Here is a 21,476-nt window from a genome sequence, read left to right on the forward strand (position 1 = left end):
AAATGGCAACAGCGTATGGCGGCCTCGATGGTCACCCATCCAAGTGCCGACCACGCCCGACAGCACTTAACTTCAGTGATCTCACGGGAACCGGTGTATCCACTGTTGCAAGGCCGTTGCCAATCAAAAATATTATTTGTAATATTTAGCTACACCTTCCAGCTACTTCTTTACACAGTCGTCACTCCAACTTAGAAATTTGGTGACGTTGTACCAACTCTCGAATTCACTTCTCACAGAAGGCAGTCCCCTGTGCTTTCGGCCAATTCTCTATGTTGGTCTGTGGCTCATTGTTTGTGCCAAAATGCTGTTCTCCTAGTAAGTGTTCCATATGAGCAAAGAGATGAAAATCAGAGGAGCCAAGTCTAGGCTCTATAGTGTGTAACCAACAGAGCCCGGATTCGAAGGTTTTAACCTTGTAGAACATAAAAAGAGCTACATCCTAATTTAGATCTAAAAAGGGCTAAATAGGACTTTTACAGAAAAAGTGAGGTCTAAGGAGATCTTTTGCATAAAAACACAGCTTTTAAATTCATTTTCTGAATTAATACAAAGATTACTCAGAAATTAAGACCAGATTTCTCATAAAATCACTCATAAGAAAGCAATGGCCTTAGCAGCCAGAGACTGAGAGACTGTGGTTGCTCATGCACATGTGCGTGTGCGGGGGGAAGCCTTGTTGGCTGAAAGCTCACTTTCTGACTGTCTTTACATTCCATCCTGGATTTTCGAATGTTTCACTTTTTATAAAATAAACTTTCACAGATTTCTTTTATTTTCATTTTTTTAAAAAAAGAGACTGTTTTTATTTAATTCCTTACACATTTCTCTATTTTTCTACATAGTTTGACATTTATTGTAACGTTCTACAAGCTTTTGTATCCCTGAGTCATAGATGTCTGCCACCTGTGAGAATAACTAGTCTTCAAGTACAACTTTCACCTTATCATCTGTTGCAAAGCACTTACCACCGATAAACTTCTTCAGCTAGTGGAACAAGTGAAAATCACTTGGCAACTGTCTCCGTGAACCTTTTCATCCACAGCGTTGACCAAATCTTCTGCGATCAGTGACGGTCGGCCTGATCGCAACCCATCAGGAACATTTTCCTGTCTGTCCATGAAAGCTCTCTCTCACTTGTGCACTTTTCTGTCACTTGGCACATTTGGACCATACATCCAACTTATCTGTTAATGAATTTCTACTGCTGCAACATTCCTTGCTGTCAAAAACTAATCACTGACCATATCCCACAGTCAGCAGTCTGATCAATCATTTTAAACATTTGGAATTGAAACTGTAAATAGCACACTGTGACATAAGAAACACACATGGCAGTGTTTGTTGAGCAAGGCGGGCCAGGAGTTGGTGTCCACAAGCTTTCCAATTTTCGAGTGACATTCAATTGGCTACAGACCTTACTATCCGAATAACCCTCTTACTTACTACCCAAGCAACCCTCATACTTACTACCCAAATAAGCCTCATACTATAGGTGATCAATTATATAGATTAGCACATTTTAAGAAAAGACATAATAAGTTTATACACTGTACTGAAATCAAGAATTTGTATGGCGCAGTGTTGCTTGTCTTTATAATTCGATAATGAGTCAGCATCCTGCTGCATCAGTGACACTTGAGTCTACTTACTTTTGTAGTTCAGAAGGTAGCAGTTCAGTCACACTGAAATCAACCTGCATGTGACTCATTGTCACCACATTGTCTCTTTGAAAATATGTCATACTGCTTCATTGGGACAAACCCAGCCAGCCTTCACTTAAATGATGTATGACAATACAGAGGTATAATAAAAGAATGAATCTGTGACACTTGAGTATTCATTGTTATAGCTACGAAGTAAAGTTGCATGATGTGTTGACTCATGTGTAGTGTATATTAAGTGTAATTTCATCATGCCTTAACAGAAACCACCAAAAATAGGTCATATTATCCTACCTGCTGACAAACATTGTTGTTTTGAACTGCAAGGATTACCTGGCAGAACCACACCACTACCTGTCAGATTCGTCCACCTAAAAATCCTGCCACATTGACCTCACTCCAGAGATCCTGCAGGACTTCTCTCTCTCTCTCTCTCTCTCTCTCTCTCTCTCTCTCTCTCTCTCTCTCCCCCCCCCCCCTCTCCCCCACCCAACCACCACCACTCCCTACATGCTTCCAAAAATCCACAAACCAAACCACCCAGGAGGCCCCATTGTGCCCAGTTACTGTGCCCACACTGCGAGAATCTCTGCCTCATAGACCAGCACCTTCAGTTTATTGTCCACAATCAACCTTCCTATATAAAAGATACCAACCATTTCCTCCACTGTCTCTCCACAGTTCCTGTTTATTTAGCACATACTGCCCTGCTTGTCACTATCAATGCCACCTCCCTTCACATTAACATCCCTAATATCCACGGTCAGCAGAAGTCTACCTTTCGCAACACCCAACAGATTCCAAACTACACTCCTTTCTGGTCCCCATGGCCAACTACATTCTCATCTACAATTCTTCTTATTTTTAAGGAATAACCTACACACAAATCTAGGATATGGCAACGGGCACCTGCTTGGCACCATCCTGTGCCAACCTGCTCATGGGCCTTCTAGAGGAATACCTGACCCCTCAAGTGGTGCAGATTCAGTGAGACATTTTCATGATCTGGGTTGAGGGTGAGAACACCCTATCCACATCCCACCAGAACTTTAACATCTTCTCCCCCATTTGCTTCATCTGGTTCTCCACAACCCTTGATGTTGACCTCCATCTCAAGATGGCTACATCAACACCTATGTCCATACTAGACTGACCAACAACCAGCAATACCTCTGCTTTGACAGATACCACCCAATCCATACCAAGACCTCCATTCCATACAGCAGAGGCACCCATGGCTGTCACATCTGTAGTGACGAGCAGTCCCTCTCAAAATAATATGCCAGGAATCTCACTGAGGCCTTCACAGATCGTAATTAACCTCCCAACCTTGTACAGTAACAAATCTCCTGCGCCTTATCTCTCCAGTCACCCATCATCTCCCAAAGTCCCCCGTCTGACCACAGAGAAGCATTTCACTAGTGACTGAGTACCACACAGGACTGGAGCCACTGAATCACATTCCTTGCCAGGTTTTCAACTACCTCTCGTCGTGCCCCGAAATGAGCGATGTCTACCCACTATCCTCCCACCCCTCCCACCATGGAGTTACGCCGCCCACCAAACCTACACAATTTACGCATATATCCCTACACAACCCCTGCTGCCAATCCCCTGCCTCATGGCTCATATCCCTGTAATAGATTTAGATGCAAGACCTGTCCCCAACCTTGTACAGTAACAAATCTCCTGCGCCTTATCTCTCCAGTCACCCATCATCTCCCAAAGTCCCCCGTCTGACCACAGAGAAGCATTTCACTAGTGACTGAGTACCACACAGGACTGGAGCCACTGAATCACATTCCTTGCCAGGTTTTCGACTACCTCTCGTCGTGCCCCGAAATGAGCGATGTCTACCCACTATCCTCCCACCCCTCCCACCATGGAGTTACGCCGCCCACCAAACCTACACAATTTACGCATATATCCCTACACAACCCCTGCTGCCAATCCCCTGCCTCATGGCTCATATCCCTGTAATAGATTTAGATGCAAGACCTGTCCCATACATCGTCCCACCACCATCTACTCCAGTTTGGTCGCAAGCATCACCTATCCCACCAAAGGCAGGACTACCTGTGAAACCAGTAATGTAATCTACAAGCTAAGCATTGGCCACTGTGCTTCATTCTATGTGGGCATGACAACAAACAAGCTGTCTGTCAGCATGAATGGCCCCTGACAAACTGTGGCCAAGAAACAGCTGACCATTCAGTTATCGATCACACTGCCTAACACAACTTTCTGCATTTTAATGACTGCTTTACAGCCTTTGCCATATGGATGTTTCCTACCAACACCAGCTTTTCTGAAGTGCACAGGTGGGAACTCTCTCTGCAATACAGCCTACGTTCCCGCAACATTTGTTGCCCTGACCTTCGTTAGTCATTGTCCTTCATCCACCTACACCCTTCACTGTTCTCACTCCAGCACTACACAGCATTCCACAAGCATACCCACAGTCTTTTTACTTCTCTCCTTTCTCACTCTGCGACCCCCGCTCTCTTCTCCCGGTAGCACCTAGCTACCCTACACCTTCTATCCACCTCGTCCCTGTATGCTTCCATAAACAACACTTTACGGTCGCCTACCAGCACCCTGATCTTTCTCCTCCTCCTCATCCTCATCCTAGCCTCATCCTTACCCCCACCACCCAGACTGTTTCCTCCATCACGTGCCATTGCTTGCAGTCTGGCCTCGGCAGCCAGAGACAGTGGTCATGAGTGTGTTTCAGCTGCGTTTGCACAAATAGTGTGTGTGTGTGTGTGTGTGTGTGTGTGTGTGTGTGTGTGTGTGTGTGTGTGTGTGTGTTCTGTTTCAGTAGAAGGTGTTCTGGCCAAAAGCTTACATGTTTAGCAGTCTTTTTATTGTGCCTGTTTGTGAGTCATCATCCCTGCTGTATGGTGAGTAGCAATCTATCCTTTTCATAATCCTGTCAGAATTGACAAGTGCAATATGACATGATCGACAGGTGAACTAGAGATACTGCGCAACACTGCTTCTGATTTTCACTGTGGTTTCAATTTTGTGTCTGATCAGACACTGGAAGGAGAGGGAGAAGTTAAGGAGTGGGAAGGAGGTGAAGGGGAGATCACAGTTCTCATAAAACCTGTCACAGAAATCATCATCCGTAGTCTTCCTCCAGCTGTGAGGTTATCCTTGATTGTGGCCTCCAAAGGGTTCTGGGTCTCACTATACGACCTTTCCGCCCTCTTTTTTGTTTGTTTTGTTTTTTGGGCTTTTCTTGTAGGATCCAATCTCATTACATGACTGAAGTCTGAATCGGCAGATATGGTCTAAAAAGAATGTTTTGTTACCGGCTTTCTTCATCACCTCCCCATTCCTTAACTTGTTCATCCCGGTCTCCTGGATAGTGGATATAAGTAATTTTGTTTCTGATGCCTTGAGTCTTGATGCATCTCTGTCAGCGTACATGCTTCAACACCACCTATTTTGCTTTTTCTGGAATCACACTGTCCCATGAAAGGGTTCTCACTTGCTGGTAGAATTCTGAAACCCTTTGCAAACTGCTGGTAACCTTCTGTCTAGTCAAATTATCCCTACGGGTATAGCAGTAAAGTTCTGGTACAGTGTAAAAAGTTTACAAGTAAAGGAGACCTCTCACAAACGTTTTGAGTTGTCGAAATGCAGACACAAAAGAGAAAGAAGGCTTGCTGGCTTTTGGAATCAACCTTTCTGGAGCTAGAGTATGCACAGGCCACCCCCACCCCCCCCCCCCACCCCCCTACACACACACAAACAAAATCAGTGTCTTGGTCTCACTTATGTGGAGGTTGTACTCATAGATATGGGATTACCACACCTCAAATCTGGCGTGAACATCCTCTTCTGTTTCATCCCACAACACTACATTGTCAGCAAAGGCAACTATCTCTGGTTTCTACTATCGTACATTCATTAACTGTGTTTCATCACATTTCTCTACCTCACTCTATTGCATTCCGTATCTGAAGTCCATTGCTGCTAGTGATCTCAGAGTATACCTACTTTCCTGTCATTTATTTTATTATTATACTTCTCATGAATAAATGTGATCTGCATTTTTTCTGAAACATAGTAATTTCTGAATTTTTTATTTCCTATATGTGTATCTTATTATAATGAATGTTATCCATTGTTATATGTAAGAGGGCATGATGGCCCTAATCTTGCCAGGATATAAAAATCAATAAATGGATAAAATAAATAAAAACAACTACTGAAGTCATCTGCATTAACAAACTGACTATTGTAATAACCATAGTAAAGCACGAAATCCAATGAGAGCAATTCTTAAGTTAACCAAGTGGGATTTTTAATCTGAAAGAATCCTGAACGCTGATAGAAATTTAACACCAACTAGTGCTCTGCCTTAAGGCCATACTGTCTGACAGTCTGTGTTATAAGTGACAGCTAAAAACCCATGTCATGCACCACTTGCTAGCCAACATGAGGCATGTGTGAAATCCGTTACCCCTCACTGCTTCAGCCTCTATCGACAGCAGGTACAGCAGAGAGTAATGTTAACTGTATCAAACATATACAATCAGCCAGTTTACAAAAGCATGATGAAAAGTAATGTCTCTGAATGCTATATGTGGAAACTCTTTAACATTTTTCAACAAAACAGACTTTATTAACATTCTACAATTTCTTCATGCATTTCTCAACATAGTTACCCTGGTGATGAACATTTCTCCCAACTAGAGACCATTTTGTTCATACTGTCACTGTAGAATGTCTGACTTCGTTAATGAAGCCATGGCCTCGCTTCAGCTTGCACTGCTTCACCACTATCAAAGTGAAGCCCTCAAACATATTCTTTAAGTTTTGGAAACGCAGTAAGCCCTGTCACAAATGAGGTCAGCACCACAGTTTCCTTCATTAAGAGCATGAACAACACACCATCACACATTACGGATGTTGATACTACCACCACTACCATACACAGTTTTCACTCTCTTGGATTTCAATTGGCAATTGGCAATTCTGTTGTTAGAAACTCTTACAGCAAAGCTGTTTCTCATGCACCAACACAGTTATACACCAACATGTTACATGCCACATGGGCCAATCGGGAAGTCTTCGGCCCTATTTTTTTCAGCCAAATTACTGCTGTAAATGCAAAGTCAACATATCCATTCCCAGTGTTGGAATTTTCTTGGTTCATGCGCGGCACTGTTGTCAGTTGTTAAATATGGCAGTTGTGCTTCGCACATCCACAGCATTAGAGTAACAAGGTGGGGGATGAAGGCCCATTGAGAACTACAGGGAAATGCAGCCCACATATGGGGAAAACAGTCTCACTTTGAGAAGTGTGAGTGGTGGTGGTGCTGTTAGTTCAAGAAAGGCCATGAGGTCTTGCATGACAATTAGTGGTCGAGGAGGCCGCATTTGTCGCTGACTGAAGACAACATTTCCCATGTGAATGCATTGGTGAAAGTAGATCGATGTGTGTACATCATGGCCACTTCCTGGGAGCTTGCCATATTGTATGGAAGTGCTTACGACATTGTTCGTAGGTGCTAAGGGCACTGAGAGGTTTCATATCGGTGGGTGCCTCAGCTGTTGGATGACATGATGAAATGCAAGGAAATGATGTCTTTCTGAATCATCTGGAATGGTATTCCAAGAAATGTGAATGTTTCCGGGACCATATTGTTAATGGAGATGAAACGTGGATACTGCATTTCCCATCAGAATCCAAGCCACAGAGCATGATGTGGAAACATCTGGGTTCACCTGTGACCAAAAAAGCTTCAGGTATTTCATGGGAGATTCTGGACCTCATCCGTAGTGATTTCCTCATTTTTGGACTGCTGAAGAAACTTATGGTAGGACAGCAATTCACAAGTAATGATGAAGCCAAGACAGCAGTCCGACAGTGGTTCCGTAGTCAGCCGGACAAATTCTATTGCATGGGCGTCTCAAATTTAGGGCTGCGAGGGACAAATGTGTGAATCTGTGTGGGGTCCATGTGGAAAAATAGTGTAAGGTATGTAGAATAGGATGTACATTTGTCATTACCTGTATGTATCTTACTTTGGCTAGTAAAAAACAGGGACAAAGAGTTTCTGATTTTCCCTCGTACAGTTCAGAGCCCTTTGCTGGCTGATGGATTCCACTTGTGTCCACGAATCAGGAAAGTTGAGTGAGTAAAATGTACGACACGTAGTGCCTCGAGCAATATCGAGAACAGAATAAGAAATTCAGAGGCATAATGTTTCAGATGCCCTCGTATTTTGTAGAAGTAAGTTTGGAATTTCCATTTAAAGATGCTGAACTAAACATAAGCCACCTAAAATATGACTTTATTACTTATTCACACGAGAATCTTGGCAGTGACATTACAGTGGGTACAAAATATGAGTCAATCAGCAGCACAGGCCTCACCTAGAACAGGTGACCCCTTCAGCTCTTGCAGCTCCTGTGTGGTGAAGTACAACACAGTGGTGTACGTCTTGGGCAGGGCTTCTATATACGGGCGCCAGAACGAGTCGGCGGAAAATCTCTCCACCAGTAGCAGCAGTGACAGGGCCACATTGGGCATATGCTGTAGCATTGTGTCTTCACGTATCAAGGGACCTGTAAGAAAGAACATTGGTGCATTTACCAACAAAAATGTGACTACTGAATATACTGGAATGTGGATGTGTCAATCATCTACAGCAATTATAAAGTCACCTCTGTTAACACATTTGCAAACTGGATAAAATACTGAAAATACAGAAGCCATCAACATCACAGGATCATTACACAGGGTGTATATGCGGACAAGGAAAAAACATTCCCGGATTTCCCGGTTAAAAATACACTTTCTCCCAGGTGGAAACATAGTTTTTCCCTGTTAATTGAGAGTATATTTTCTCTCAGAACTGTATAATTTATCAATCCTTTGAATGGTTATGGTTTTATACATGGGCGTAGAATTTCCCGGCGCTTTAGAAAACGAAACTCAGGGGGAAAAAAACCTTTTGGAAAGATGTTTGATGTGTAGTAACATGTACACTGCATATTTTCGTATTACAAAAGTATAAATTCGAATTCCACCAAACACCGCATGTTACTTTCCGAAGCATTGAAATAGAGATTGCGATGAGTATTTGTAAGCCAGTCATAGCTCATGTCACGTGACCTCGCCAGCCGATGACAGCAGATATTCAGAGCTTCGGACACATGGTGTAGTCAGCCAATAGCAACATCACTGTTAAGTAGTGCGAACACACGAACAGGAAAAGTTAATGGTTTAAATTAATATATATGATGTTGCTACAAGAAAAACAAAGCTTTCACGTATAATATTGGTCTCTAAGGCCAATAGGCTGCAAGAGAAGCTAAGCTTTCACATATAATGTTGGTCTTTCATGCACGTATTACATTTTAAGATATATCACACAAATGTGCCAGTAAATTTTTTACTAACGACATAAAAGTGTGATCTTCTGGGCTATAAATTCTTCTAAATGGCTCGTCATCAAAGAGCTGATTTTTAAATGAGTCTCAGATTCCCAGTGGAGTAGGCATCGACCTGATATTAAGCTTTTCAATGTGGTTTCAGGATGTAAATTTCCTTGGGTACCAGTACTTTGCTATCTCATGTCTGGTTCTTTGTTGCATAATGCCATATGTGCTAGAAGATGAAAACGTACACTTGAAATGCACCGAACAATTGAAACTAGCCAATAGTTTGGAACTAAACCCTTTGTTTCAAATATATTGACTACTTCAGCGGAAAAGATTAATAAAAGAAAATTTCTTCAGCAAACCGACAAAAATAACTTCATCATTCTGCATGGCAATTAATGCTTGACTGTCAGAAAAGTGGAAATAAAATAAAATCTGAAACTAGTAACATATTTTAGCCTTACGTAATTATGTGAATATTTTAATTCACATGATAGTTCCCGGCCAAAGAACTCAATTTTGTTTTCATTTGACGTGAGTTCAGAAGACAAAGAGGAAACAGCGAAATCACTAAAGGTAAACACGGGTCACGTGGAGACTACCCGTTTCCCTATTTTAACTCAGACTGCTCTGCGCATCAGACCCGTATCTGCGATATTTCCGAACCAGGGCAATAGTACATAGTGGCGTTCCTCGAGTGTTTGAGAAAGGACGCCAAAAATTTTAAAAAATCGAATTTTCAAAAATATGTACATTTTGTAGCACACATCTTTCTGAAGAGTCGGATACATAAAACATATGTGTCTGAGGAATTGTAAGACATGTTATTTTATCTTAAGAGCGCCAAAGTGCAGCGCCACACCTCTTCACACAGCGTTCTTCTATCGCACATCACTGTATTTCGGTCTGTGGAACTGAAACGTGTATATTTTGTACTGGATGCCATCAAACTATATTCAGGACAGTGGAAATTAAAATGTCCTATGGTGCCTCTCCTGCTTCCAGTCAGCCGGTTTGACATCCTGCCCCTCCTCCCTTTTTCTTTTTTTTTAGAAACACGCTTCAGAAAATTTGCACTCTTTATTCCCTATTAGCTAACAACTTGCTGCTTTATGTCACATTAAGTATAGGATGCATAAAACTAGAAAACTAGTAAAGAGAAGAGACAAGCAAGACAGTGCACATTTCTTCAATCCTTAGCTCGTAGAATTTTTTTTGTCTCTAATCTTGCTACAGCTTTACATGGCGTGCTTTCCTTTCTGCAAAAGGATCTGTTACCTCATCAAAGCTCGTCAAACGTTTTGCTACATGAAAAATCGAAATGTTGTTGTCTAATACTGAAAAAGCTGTAATTACAAATAGGTCCAAGACTGGTGTGGTTTCTTGACCTGATTATCTGTATTTTGTCACTGTCTGCGAGATAAAACAAAATAGGCATTTATAATACTGCAGCAATTGTAACACACGCCAAATAAACGAGACTGTTTTGGCAGAAATGGTCATTTTTATAACACGGCAGAATATAATTCACAAGGTACCAATTACAAATGCCTATTAGGCCTACTACAAGCAAAAAGCTTTAGGTTAGGAAATACTTTTACACTTCATACATACACTCCAGTTTCTTAAGCATGAGATCGAAAAGTAGTAGTGCGAAATTTTTATATAAATTTGTAATTATCATATTCTTCCATACTTTAAGCGATGTCACCATTTCTTCTCCTTCCTCATTCTAACAAACAATGTTGTCATCAGTAATACTGTACATATTCCTGCCAATGTCAAAGCTTATTCGCCGGTTAATTTCACTCTGCCAGAATCACCAGTTTAGTTATCCCGCGATTATTCTCCGGTTAGGCATTGTTACATGTCTGTACAACGCGTTTTCCACACTACTTCCAGAATAGACGTTCTACATCTACATGTACATCTACATCCATACTCCGCAAGCCACCTGATGGTGTGTGGCGGAGGGTACCCTGAGTACCTCTATCGGTTCTCCCTTCTATTCCAGTCTCGTATTGTTCGTGAAAAGAAGGATTGTCGGTATGCCTCTGTGTGGGCTCTAATCTCTCCGATTTTATCCTCATGGTCTCTTCGCAAGATACAAGTAGGAGGGAGCAATATACTTCTTGACTCCTCGGTGAAGGTATGTTCTCGAAACTTCAACAAAAGCCCGTACCGAGCTACTGAGCGTCTCTCCTGCAGAGTCTTCCACTGGAGTTTATCTATCATCTCCGTAATGCTTTTGCGATTACTAAATGATCCTGTAACGAAGCGTGCTGCTCTCCGTTGGACCTTCTCTATCTCTTCTATCAACCCTATCTGGTACGGATCTCTCACTGCTGAGCAGTATTCAAGCAGTGGGCGAACAAGCGTACTGTAACCTACTTCCTTTGTTTTCGGATTGCATTTCCTTAGGATTCTTCCAATGAATTTCAGTCTGGCATCTGCTTTACTGACGATCAACTTTATATGATCATTCCATTTTAAATCACTCCTAATGCGTACTCCCAGATAATTTATGGAATTAACTGTTTCCAGTTGCTGACCTGCTATATTGTAGCTAAATGATAAGTGGCTGCTAGCCGGAAACTGTACAACTGGCCCTTGCTGGTATAGCGATCTGGCCAAAAATTTTCTGTCAAAATTTCATTTTCCTGGATACACCGAGAAGATAATATGTAATCTTTCTTACCTGTTATTCCTGTTAGTCATTTATTCGCACTCTGGTAGTCTGAATCTATGGATTTCGCTGGTAATCTTAACAATGCTCATCATTCGCAAACCCAATCAACCACATAATCAGAGAGTGGTTGGTTTTCTTTCGTTCGGCAATACTCTGCTCAGCTCCTTCGTCTGCAGTAAAGTTTATTTCTAGATGTGACAAGGATTCCACTGACAGAGACATCACGTACACTATGCACACATTCACAAATCAATTTATGATTCATTCAGAAATCAACTTAGAATGTGTTCAACAATGTTCAAAAACCGACAGGGACACGTTTCAAAGTCATACGAATAATCAAAAGACCAACGTGCGCTGGATGCTAGGCGCTTTGTGAAACAATGTTTTTTCCTCAAGAATATGAATTTGCCTGCCCCCCCCCCCCCCCCGACCCCCCGCGACTGATTACACAGCCAACAGCCACGTTTCTGTAGCCACAAGCGGAAGAAGATACTACTCAACTGCGCATGTGCATGATCCCACTCGTAACTGCTAAAACAAATCTAATGTTAACAGTTGTGACGTCATGCTCATCGGGGGCAATTTGTTGTTATGAAGCATTGCATAGTCTTCCTAAAGCCTTTGACACATTTTGCTGTTGGCAGACGCTTGTATGAGCACTGTGTTCTGTTGCTGTATATGGCGCATTTCCTTTGCAATTTAAGTTTTATTTCATTTTTTTCTCTCGTTCATGTTTTATTGCTGCAGTATTATTCTACAGTAGCAGGATACAGTAATATCCTTTGTTATAGAGTATTGTTTCTTACCAGTCAAAATTACAAAAATTTAACTGAGAACAAAAACAATGAAAAATTCCCGTAATTCAAAAAAATTCTGGGTTTTTCCCGGTTTTCTCCCGGATGAAAAAATTCCCGGGTTTTTCCCAGATCTCCCGGGTCGTAGACACCCTGTTACATTTTCATTACCAAATATACTCATTAAATAAAATAACAACTTCGAACACTGTATGGTCAATGTCATGGGGCAAGTTATTTTTGGCTTACAGTTTCAGTTTTGGAGAGCGTCTGTAGAGTGGTAAGCCTGTTAATCTTGGCTGCTATGTGCAAGACATGGCAGCCCCGAGTCTGATGCTGCAACATCACACTAGTTGTCGTGTGTCGAATACTGAATCCTTTCAACAGTCTCAGCACTTTGCAGTCCTTTTTTCTCTGGGCTTTGGATAAGCAGTCAGTCAGAGTCAGAAGTATTTGTCTGTGCTGTTTACATTATTTATGGTCTTCTGTATCAACAACACAGTCTCACAATGTGGCGCAAAAATGCATAACTGAGAGAAATCCAGTGGCGTACACTGAAATATCATCATCAGTTGGGTTTATAGCAAAAGATAAAGCATGTCAATCAAATGGATCTAGTGTGTCACAACAGCTAAAGGTTTAACATAACAGTCATAGGATTAAAATTCATTCCTAAGTAAGCAAGTTTTCTTACAGGATGTTAGTATTCACAATCTTATTGAGGTAAAATTCTTTTCCACATGAGGAACAACTGGTTACAGAGAGATGTGTGAGGAGCACAGGAAACAAGTATATGGAAACCCATGTCCAGCGTAGTGATGAGACCAGCTAGAAATGTATGTATGCTGTGTGACTCATACCCGGCATCATCACAAAAGCAAGAAGAACACATGGAATAGGCAAATGCCCAAAGTGCCTTTATGTGATGTTCATTTTCAATAACAGGACATTTTGCTACAAATTACATATCCATTCTCAAAAAGAGGTATTCGGCAACAATGTTGATTAGCCCCATTTTGAAATAAATAAACCAGACAATTCAATGGGAGGAAAACTTCTCACTATGCAGGGCATCAATATGGTCCCACTATCATTTCAAAACATAACTTGGAAACTATTAGAGATATCAAATCAGGGTTTATTGTAAAATGTTTGGCAGTTCTCAAAGCTGTTTTTCCTTAGTCCTCTACCGCAATTTAATTTGGAATGCATCAGAATGGTGACAGACCAGGAGTCATCTCATACGCAGATCGAAATCTGTGATAAGGGTGCTGCAGAATTATCAATAGCAGTATGTATGAGCACAACCAGCAAAAACTAGCAGAATTAGGTGGTTCTAAAACTTTGCAGAAACAGCCAGTGTAAAAGACCTTACTCAAAGTGTACATATCCCTGTGTCTCAAACAAGTGTCGACAGAGTGCGCACTGCATTTCAGTGCAGACCCCAGTCTGGATTTCAATTCTGTGGGATGTGCTTAATGACACTTCCTGAGAGGTGGCTGGGTCTTGATGGTTCCATCACAGGGCCCCTATGCTCTCCCAATGTCATTCCATTAAGACTTCTTTCTGTGGGTTACATCACGGATCATGTGTACAAAATACCATTCAATGACCCAGACTGCCTAACAGGTCTACAAGGAACGGTGACCAATTCACAGCCAAGTAATACAGCTTTAGAATGGTGGTTGTAGAAAGATCATAGGCAGCACAGATTTGAGAGTAGTGTCCTGTCTTGTCAGTGACAATCCGTTTTGAACCTGACAAGAATTGTTGCTGCCAATGAACTTACATCCATAACAGCCAATTCCAAGCAAACAATGTGAAGGAAACTACTTGCATGGAGCTGGCTTGTCTCCCAAAAGACAATTGCTCACAGAGCCATATGAAGCTGCACATCTTCAATGTACCAAATAACACTGAAATTTAATTTTATCCATATTTCACAGCTGATGATGATGGAGCCACAGGGTCCAAAATGCTTCGTGTACTTAATAAAACATGAAAAGTTGTGACTGAAAGCATTTTTTAATTCATACCTCCAGAACACTGAAATTGGACAATAACTGACCAGGGACATACTGTGTGGCCCAATGAGCCACAATGTTCCCTGGTTTCATATCAGGCAAGCCAAAGGGTGCACTAATGCCCCAATGAGTTGTTTAACCTGTAGTGTGTGGAGGCTGCAGTTCAGGGTGGAGGCGATTCTGTGACGTTACAAGGGTGTTTTTCATGCCATTTAGTGTGTCCACTCAAGTTACTGTGAACATGAGCCAGGATGTTTATTTAAACCTTCTTTGTGACTATTTTCTTTTCTCCTACATCTTCACAATGACTATACTGTGCAACAGAGCCCTGCAAGTGTGTATCGTATGTGCACGGTCTGCACTCATCTGCAGTACATCACAGAGCGTGAATACATTATGCGAACGTTGGCGGAAGTTGCCGAATATGACTGATGCTTCTTTGCCTAACCACATTAGTGAGTGAGGACTTGGCTATGGCCACACCGATGTCACGCACTTCTGAACATAATGCAGATATAACATGTTTGCACTCACTTGCACATAGACTGCAAATTTTCGGTGTGCATTTGCACAATGCACTTCATGTACCACATGACTTGGGCCACATTTATCCAAATAACAAATACAGGTTAAAAATTATTATTCATTATTTGTGAATAACAAATAGAAGTATATATTCCAAATATTATTCATTTACATGAATAAAAATATTTGTTAATCATCTGCTAATAAAAAACATTACAAATAACAGATAAATTTCAAATCCAGTGACATTTATTGCTTCAATTCTTTGTCATTTATTAAACAAAAATACTTTCTGTTGCTTCTAAATTAATCTTCAAAAGAACTCTTTTTCAAACATCTCATCAGCAAGTTCATTTGATTTGTGAAAATCTGCCACTGCGATACACTAAAGAACATGCATTCTATACATGTAAACAGCATATCGATGTGACGTATCTTCTGAAATTGTCTTTAATTCAGGGTGAAACAAGACTTTCAAATCATAATCGTCTTCAGCAAAAAATTGAGTTATCACATGTTCCCCTGTAGTTTTTGCAAATAATTCATTGTGGTTCCACGTTACATTCACCTCCCATCACGTTTCAAAATAAAAATTTTCTTTTTATGACGTGATTTGGAACTCTTGACCCAATTTCTTTGACATTTCTTTGGCTGTTATACACCAGCAGTTTGTTGCAAGCCTCCCTAGGTTATGAACAGTAACACAGGCGAACTATTTGTTTTTAAGTTTTAGGTAAGATGGTGATGCAATAATTGCAGTTGGTGTAGAAAGGTGGAAAAAAAGGTTCCAATTGTATGTTGCAAATGGCCTCTTGACACTTTCTCTATAAAGCTGCCAGTGTGTTGCAATATTATGAACCTTTTTACGTATCCAAACTCAGGGTCTCTTCTGGAACTACCCACCGTGAATCCAAAAACATTTTTGAATAATAAAACATTCAGCAGCATTCCACTAACAGTTTAACAGACTTTAGATAATACTCACTGGATCCTTTTACCAACCTCCCAACTCAGATGATACAATTGCCAAAAGGTTGAAAGTAAATTTGAGTCTAATTTCAAACACATACCCGACTCATACAATTTTCGTTGGTGGTGACTTCAATTTACCCTCGATGTGCTGGCAAAAATACAGGTATAAGTCCGACAGTACACTTAAAAAATCCCCCGAAATTGTGCTACATGCATTCTCTGAAAATGATTTTGAGCAGTTAGTTCACACGAGTCAACTTGAATAGTCAATGGTTGTGAAAACACACTTGACCTCTTAGCGACAAATAATCCTGAGTTAATAATGAGCATCAAAATGGATACAGGGATTAGTGAACACAGGGCTGTCAGACTGAACACTATAACTCCTAAATCCGCCACAAATAAATGAAAAATATACATATTCAAAAAGCAGATAAAAATTCACTTGACACCTTCCTGAGAGGTAATCTACACTCCTTCCAAATTAACAATATATCAGTAAATGCAGCCCAGCCATGGCTTGAATTTGAAGAAATAGTATTGAAAGCAATTTAGATATTTACACCAAATAAATTAACAAACGAAGAAGCTGATCCCCTTGGTACACAAAACGGGTCAGAACACTGTTCGGGAAACAATGAAAAAAAGCATGCTAAATTTAAATTAGATTAGATTAGATTTACTTTCATTCCAATTGATCCCTAGTGAGGTGGTCCTCCAGGATGTGGAACATGTCAGAAAAACAACAATACATGACAAATAATTACAACTAAAACAAATAAGCTAATGTACCATTCCACAGGTCCCAAGTGGAATGATCGTCATTTTTTAACGAACACTAAGAGTCATTTTACAAATACTAATGCACTGAATTTAAAATAAAAAAGTTTTTTATTTATTTATAAGGTAATAAACATGTAATACAACTACTGTAATACTTATTTACAATGAACACATTACTGCACTGAAATGGTGCAGAAGTTAGATTATACTTACACACACACACACACACACACACACACACACACACACACACACACACACACACACACACATTTTCAATGAACACATTACTGCACTGAAATTGTGCAGAAGTTATGTTGTACTTATATACAAATCAGTTGGTTTTACTAAGAAATTCATCAATGGAGTAGAAGGAGTTGGCCACCAATAAATCCTTTAGGCTTCTCTTAAACTGAATTTCATTGGTTGTTAAGCTTTTTATGGCTGCTGGCAATCCTTTAGGCTTCTCTTAAACTGAATTTCATTGGTTGTTAAGCTTTTTATGGCTGCTGGCAAGTTATTGAAAATGTGTGTTCCTGAATAATGCACACCTTTTTGTACAAGACTAAGTGACTTTAAATCCTTGTGAAGATTATTCTTATTTCTAGTATTGATTCCATGAATTGAGCTGTTGGTTTGAAAAAGTGATATAGTTTTAATGACAAAATTCATTAAGGAATAAATATATTGGGAAGCAGTAATTAGTATCCCTAGTTCCCTAAACAGGCTTCTGCAGGATGTTCTTGAGTTCACACCACATATAACTCTTACTGCACGTTTTTGTGCCCGGAAAACTTTAGCTTGGCTTGATGAATTACCCCAAAAAATAATCCCATATGACATTATGGAATGAAAGTAAGCATAGTATGCCAGATTTTTCATTTTTATATCCCCTATGTCTGACAAAATTCGCATTGCAAACAGAGATTTGTTAAGACGCTTCAGCAGTTCTGTGGTGTGCCCCTCCCAGTTGAATTTATTATCACGCTGTAATCCCAAGAATTTAACACTGTCCACTTCTTCTATCTTCTTGTCATCATATGTTAGACATATACTCTTGGGACAGCCCTTACAAGTTCTGAACTGCATGTAGTGTGTTTTTTCAAAGTTTAGTGACAAAGAATTGGCTAGGAACCAGTGATTAATGTCCACAAATATTTTATTGGCTGATCTTTCTAAGACTACACTTTATTTGCTATTTATTGCAATGTTTGTGTCATCGGCAAACAAAACAAACTTGCCATCTGGTAATGTTACTGATGAAAGGTCATTGATATACACAAGAAAAAGTAAGGGCCCCAAAATAGAACCTTGTGGGACCCCAGATGTAATTAGTTCCCATTTGGATGATGCCTGATAGCTTGATACATGTCTCTTTCCTAATATCACCCTTTGTTTCCTGCCAGAGATATAAGCTTTGAACCATTTTGCAGCATTTCCTGTTACACTATAATATTCTAGTTTACTTAAAAGGATATTGTGATTTACACAGTCAAATGCCTTTGACAGATCACAAAATATACCAGTTGCCTGCACTTTTTTGTCTAATGAATTAAGCACATTTTCACTGTAAGTGTAGATAGCCTTCTCAATATCAGAACCTTTTAGAAATCCAAACTGTGACTTTGACAGTATGTTATTTGAGATAAGATGGTTATAAAGACGACTGTACATTACTTTTTCGAAAATTTTTGAGAATGCTGGCAACAGTGAAATTGGATGGAAATTTGATGCTATTTCTTTATCTCCCTTCTTAAACAGTGGCTTAACTTCAGCATATTTCAGCCATTCAGGAAATATTCCACTGATAAACAACTGGTTACACAGATAGCTTAATATGTTACTTAGCTCAGAATCACATTCTTTAATTAACTTTGTTGATATTTCATCATACCCACTAGATGTGTTTGATTTTAAAGATTTTATGATGGACATTATTTCTGTTGGGGGTGGTGAGGGTCAAATTCATATTATGGAAGTTACTTGAAATGTCTGGTCTAAGGTAATCCATAGCAGCATCTACTGAACCTGACAACCCAATCTTTTCAGTAACAGTTATAAAATGTTTGTTAAAAAGTTCTGCAACACTATACACACCTGTCACCAATGTATCATTTACTCTTAATGCTATTTGTTCCTCTTCATGTCTGGTTCTACCGGTCTCCTCCTTCACTATATCCCATATTGTCTTTATTTTGTTATCTGATATGACTATCTTTTCCTTGTAATATATTTGCTTTGACATCCGTATTACAGTCTTTAATATTTTGCAGTATTTCTTATAATGCGCTATAGCATCAACATTGGAAATGTTTCGGATTGACAGATACAGTTTTCTTTTTGTTTTACAAGATACCCCTATTCCTCGAGTAATCCATGGCTTCTTTGTAGACTTTGCTCTAACCTTGGTAAGTTTTGGGGGAAAGCAGTGTTCGAATAAGGTAAGCACTTTATTAGCAAAAATGTTATATTTTTAATTCATGCCATGAGCACTGTAAACATCAGTCCAGTGAATGTCTCTGAGGAGTGTCCTAAAATAATCAACTTTTGGCTTACTGATTACCCTCTTGGGCTCAGATTTAACAGATTTTATATCCTGTTCAGTATTAACATTTAACAGAAGGAACTGCATGTCATGGTCTGAGAGGCCATTGGCTATTGGTTTTGTAATATAATTTTGTTCATTGGACTTTTCTATAAAGATATTATCAATGACTGTTTGTGAGCAAGTGGCTATCCTAGTGGGGAACTTTACAGTGGGAATTAAGTTGAATGATAGTGTTACTAACTCAAATAAGTTCTTATTGGGAGAGTCTTTAAGGAAATCTACATTGAAATCACCAGCAACCACTATTTCTTTGTTTTTGGTTGTTAAATGGGCCAGTACAGCTTCAAGGTGGTTTACAAACAGACTAAAGTTACCTGCAGGTGCTCGATATACACTTAATATTATGAAGGATTTTTTGTGAAATTCTAATCCTGTTGCACATGCTTCCATATGCTGTTCTAGGCAAAATTTATGAATGTCTATGTTCTTAAATTTATGACAGTTCCTGATGAATGTGGCAACTCCTCCTTTCTCCATTTCTGATCTACAAAAGTGAGATGCTAACCTAAACCCTGTAACACTTAAAAGTTCTATACCAGTGGTTACATGATGTTCAGAGAGGCAGATTATGTCAGCTGGGTTTGAAGACTCTAATTCATCTACGCAGATAGTTAATTCATTAATTTTATTTCTCAGTCCTCGAATATTTTGATGCAATAAAGATAGCTGACATTTCACATTGACTGAGTTAAAATTGGGTGGAGTTAAAATATCTGCTGACAGTTGAAAATTCTTAACCAATGGCTGTTTATGCTGATGTAATAAGCTGGAATTATGTTTTTTGATTTCTTTCTCAAACTGAAGGTTTGTCTCAGTTCTAACCTCTCTTAAAATTTGCTTTCTTTCTGTCCTCCCTACCGTAAAAAAAGAGTCTTTTCTGAATCCTATAACCACTGGTATTTTACCACTCATGACAGTGCCTCCCCCCTTTAACTTTCCTGCTATTTCCCCAGCCAATTTACCCTTCCCCTTCCTGTTGAGGTGAAGGCCATGCCTAGTATAATCCCACCTACTGAGAGAATCAACATGAACCACACCAATGTGTGACCCCCCACCCGACATGAGCAGCCGTTCCAGCTCCAAATTAACTCTCTTGACAGAAGAGTTCAAAGAGGTCCGTCATGGCGCCCAAGAACAGATACAAACTCAACACTAATATGCTTCGATGCTGATGCAATCTTCGCCAGGTCACATTCTATACTGTACCCAGGATCTCTGTCAATACTGTTACCTGCCCCACCCACTATAACCACGGTGTCTTCCTTAGTGAAATCTTTGCAAAGTGATCCTAAATCCTCTGTCACCTGCTCCAGACCAGCACTAGGTTTAAAAAAATTGGTGACCTGGTATTCTGATCCTAGTTCATCCTGCAAAAGTTGGCCAACCCCTCTTCCATGGGAACTACCTAACAACAACACTTTCTTTCTCTTTACTGATTTCCCTACATTCTTACTTTTCAATTTGCTGCTGAAAGTTTGTTGTGCCCTGTCTACACCTGCAACTGCTTGAGGCTCACCAGCTTCTAACTGAAGCAACAGGTCTAATCTATTTTCCACATTCACCATAAAGCTGTCGGACAAAGTTCTAGGCTTGTTCCTCCTGTTGCCACTTCCCACCTCTCTTTACCCTTCTCCCTCCTTAACCTGTCAAGATCTCCCCTGGCCTTGTCTAACTCAGCCTGAAGGGCAGCAATTTTCCCCTCCTGTTCTAGTATCTTCCTATCTCTACTACAAATCCTACAAAACCACTGATGAGTCTCATTTACTTCCCCTATTCCCACACCACTACAGTCACCCACATGGAAAAAACTACAGCACCCATCACACCAAAGCCCCGACCTAACAATTCTACGGCAAGTCAAGCACTTTTCACTCATGATAAACGTAATAGTTTATTAAGAATAAGTCAGTTAAATTACAGATAAACACGAAAATATGGTTACACAAATTTGGCCTATACGCAACTGTGTGTAAACAAAAACAAAAGTGCAAAGTTTCTGAAACAACAACT

General features: G+C 40.1%; 1 protein-coding gene across 1 annotated transcript in view; it reads right to left on the reverse strand.

Moving 5' to 3' along the window:
• LOC126210589 (actin-histidine N-methyltransferase) overlaps positions 1-21,476 on the reverse strand; it is a 450,900-nt gene that overhangs the window by 403,356 nt on the left and 26,068 nt on the right. Inside the window, exon 5 of the mRNA XM_049939857.1 lies at positions 8,058-8,249. Within this exon, the coding sequence (XP_049795814.1) occupies positions 8,058-8,249 (192 nt within the window). The remainder of the gene's footprint in view (positions 1-8,057; positions 8,250-21,476) is intronic.

This window comes from Schistocerca nitens, chromosome 10 (assembly GCF_023898315.1).
Source record: "Schistocerca nitens isolate TAMUIC-IGC-003100 chromosome 10, iqSchNite1.1, whole genome shotgun sequence".
NCBI classification, from domain to species: Eukaryota; Metazoa; Arthropoda; class Insecta; order Orthoptera; family Acrididae; genus Schistocerca; species Schistocerca nitens.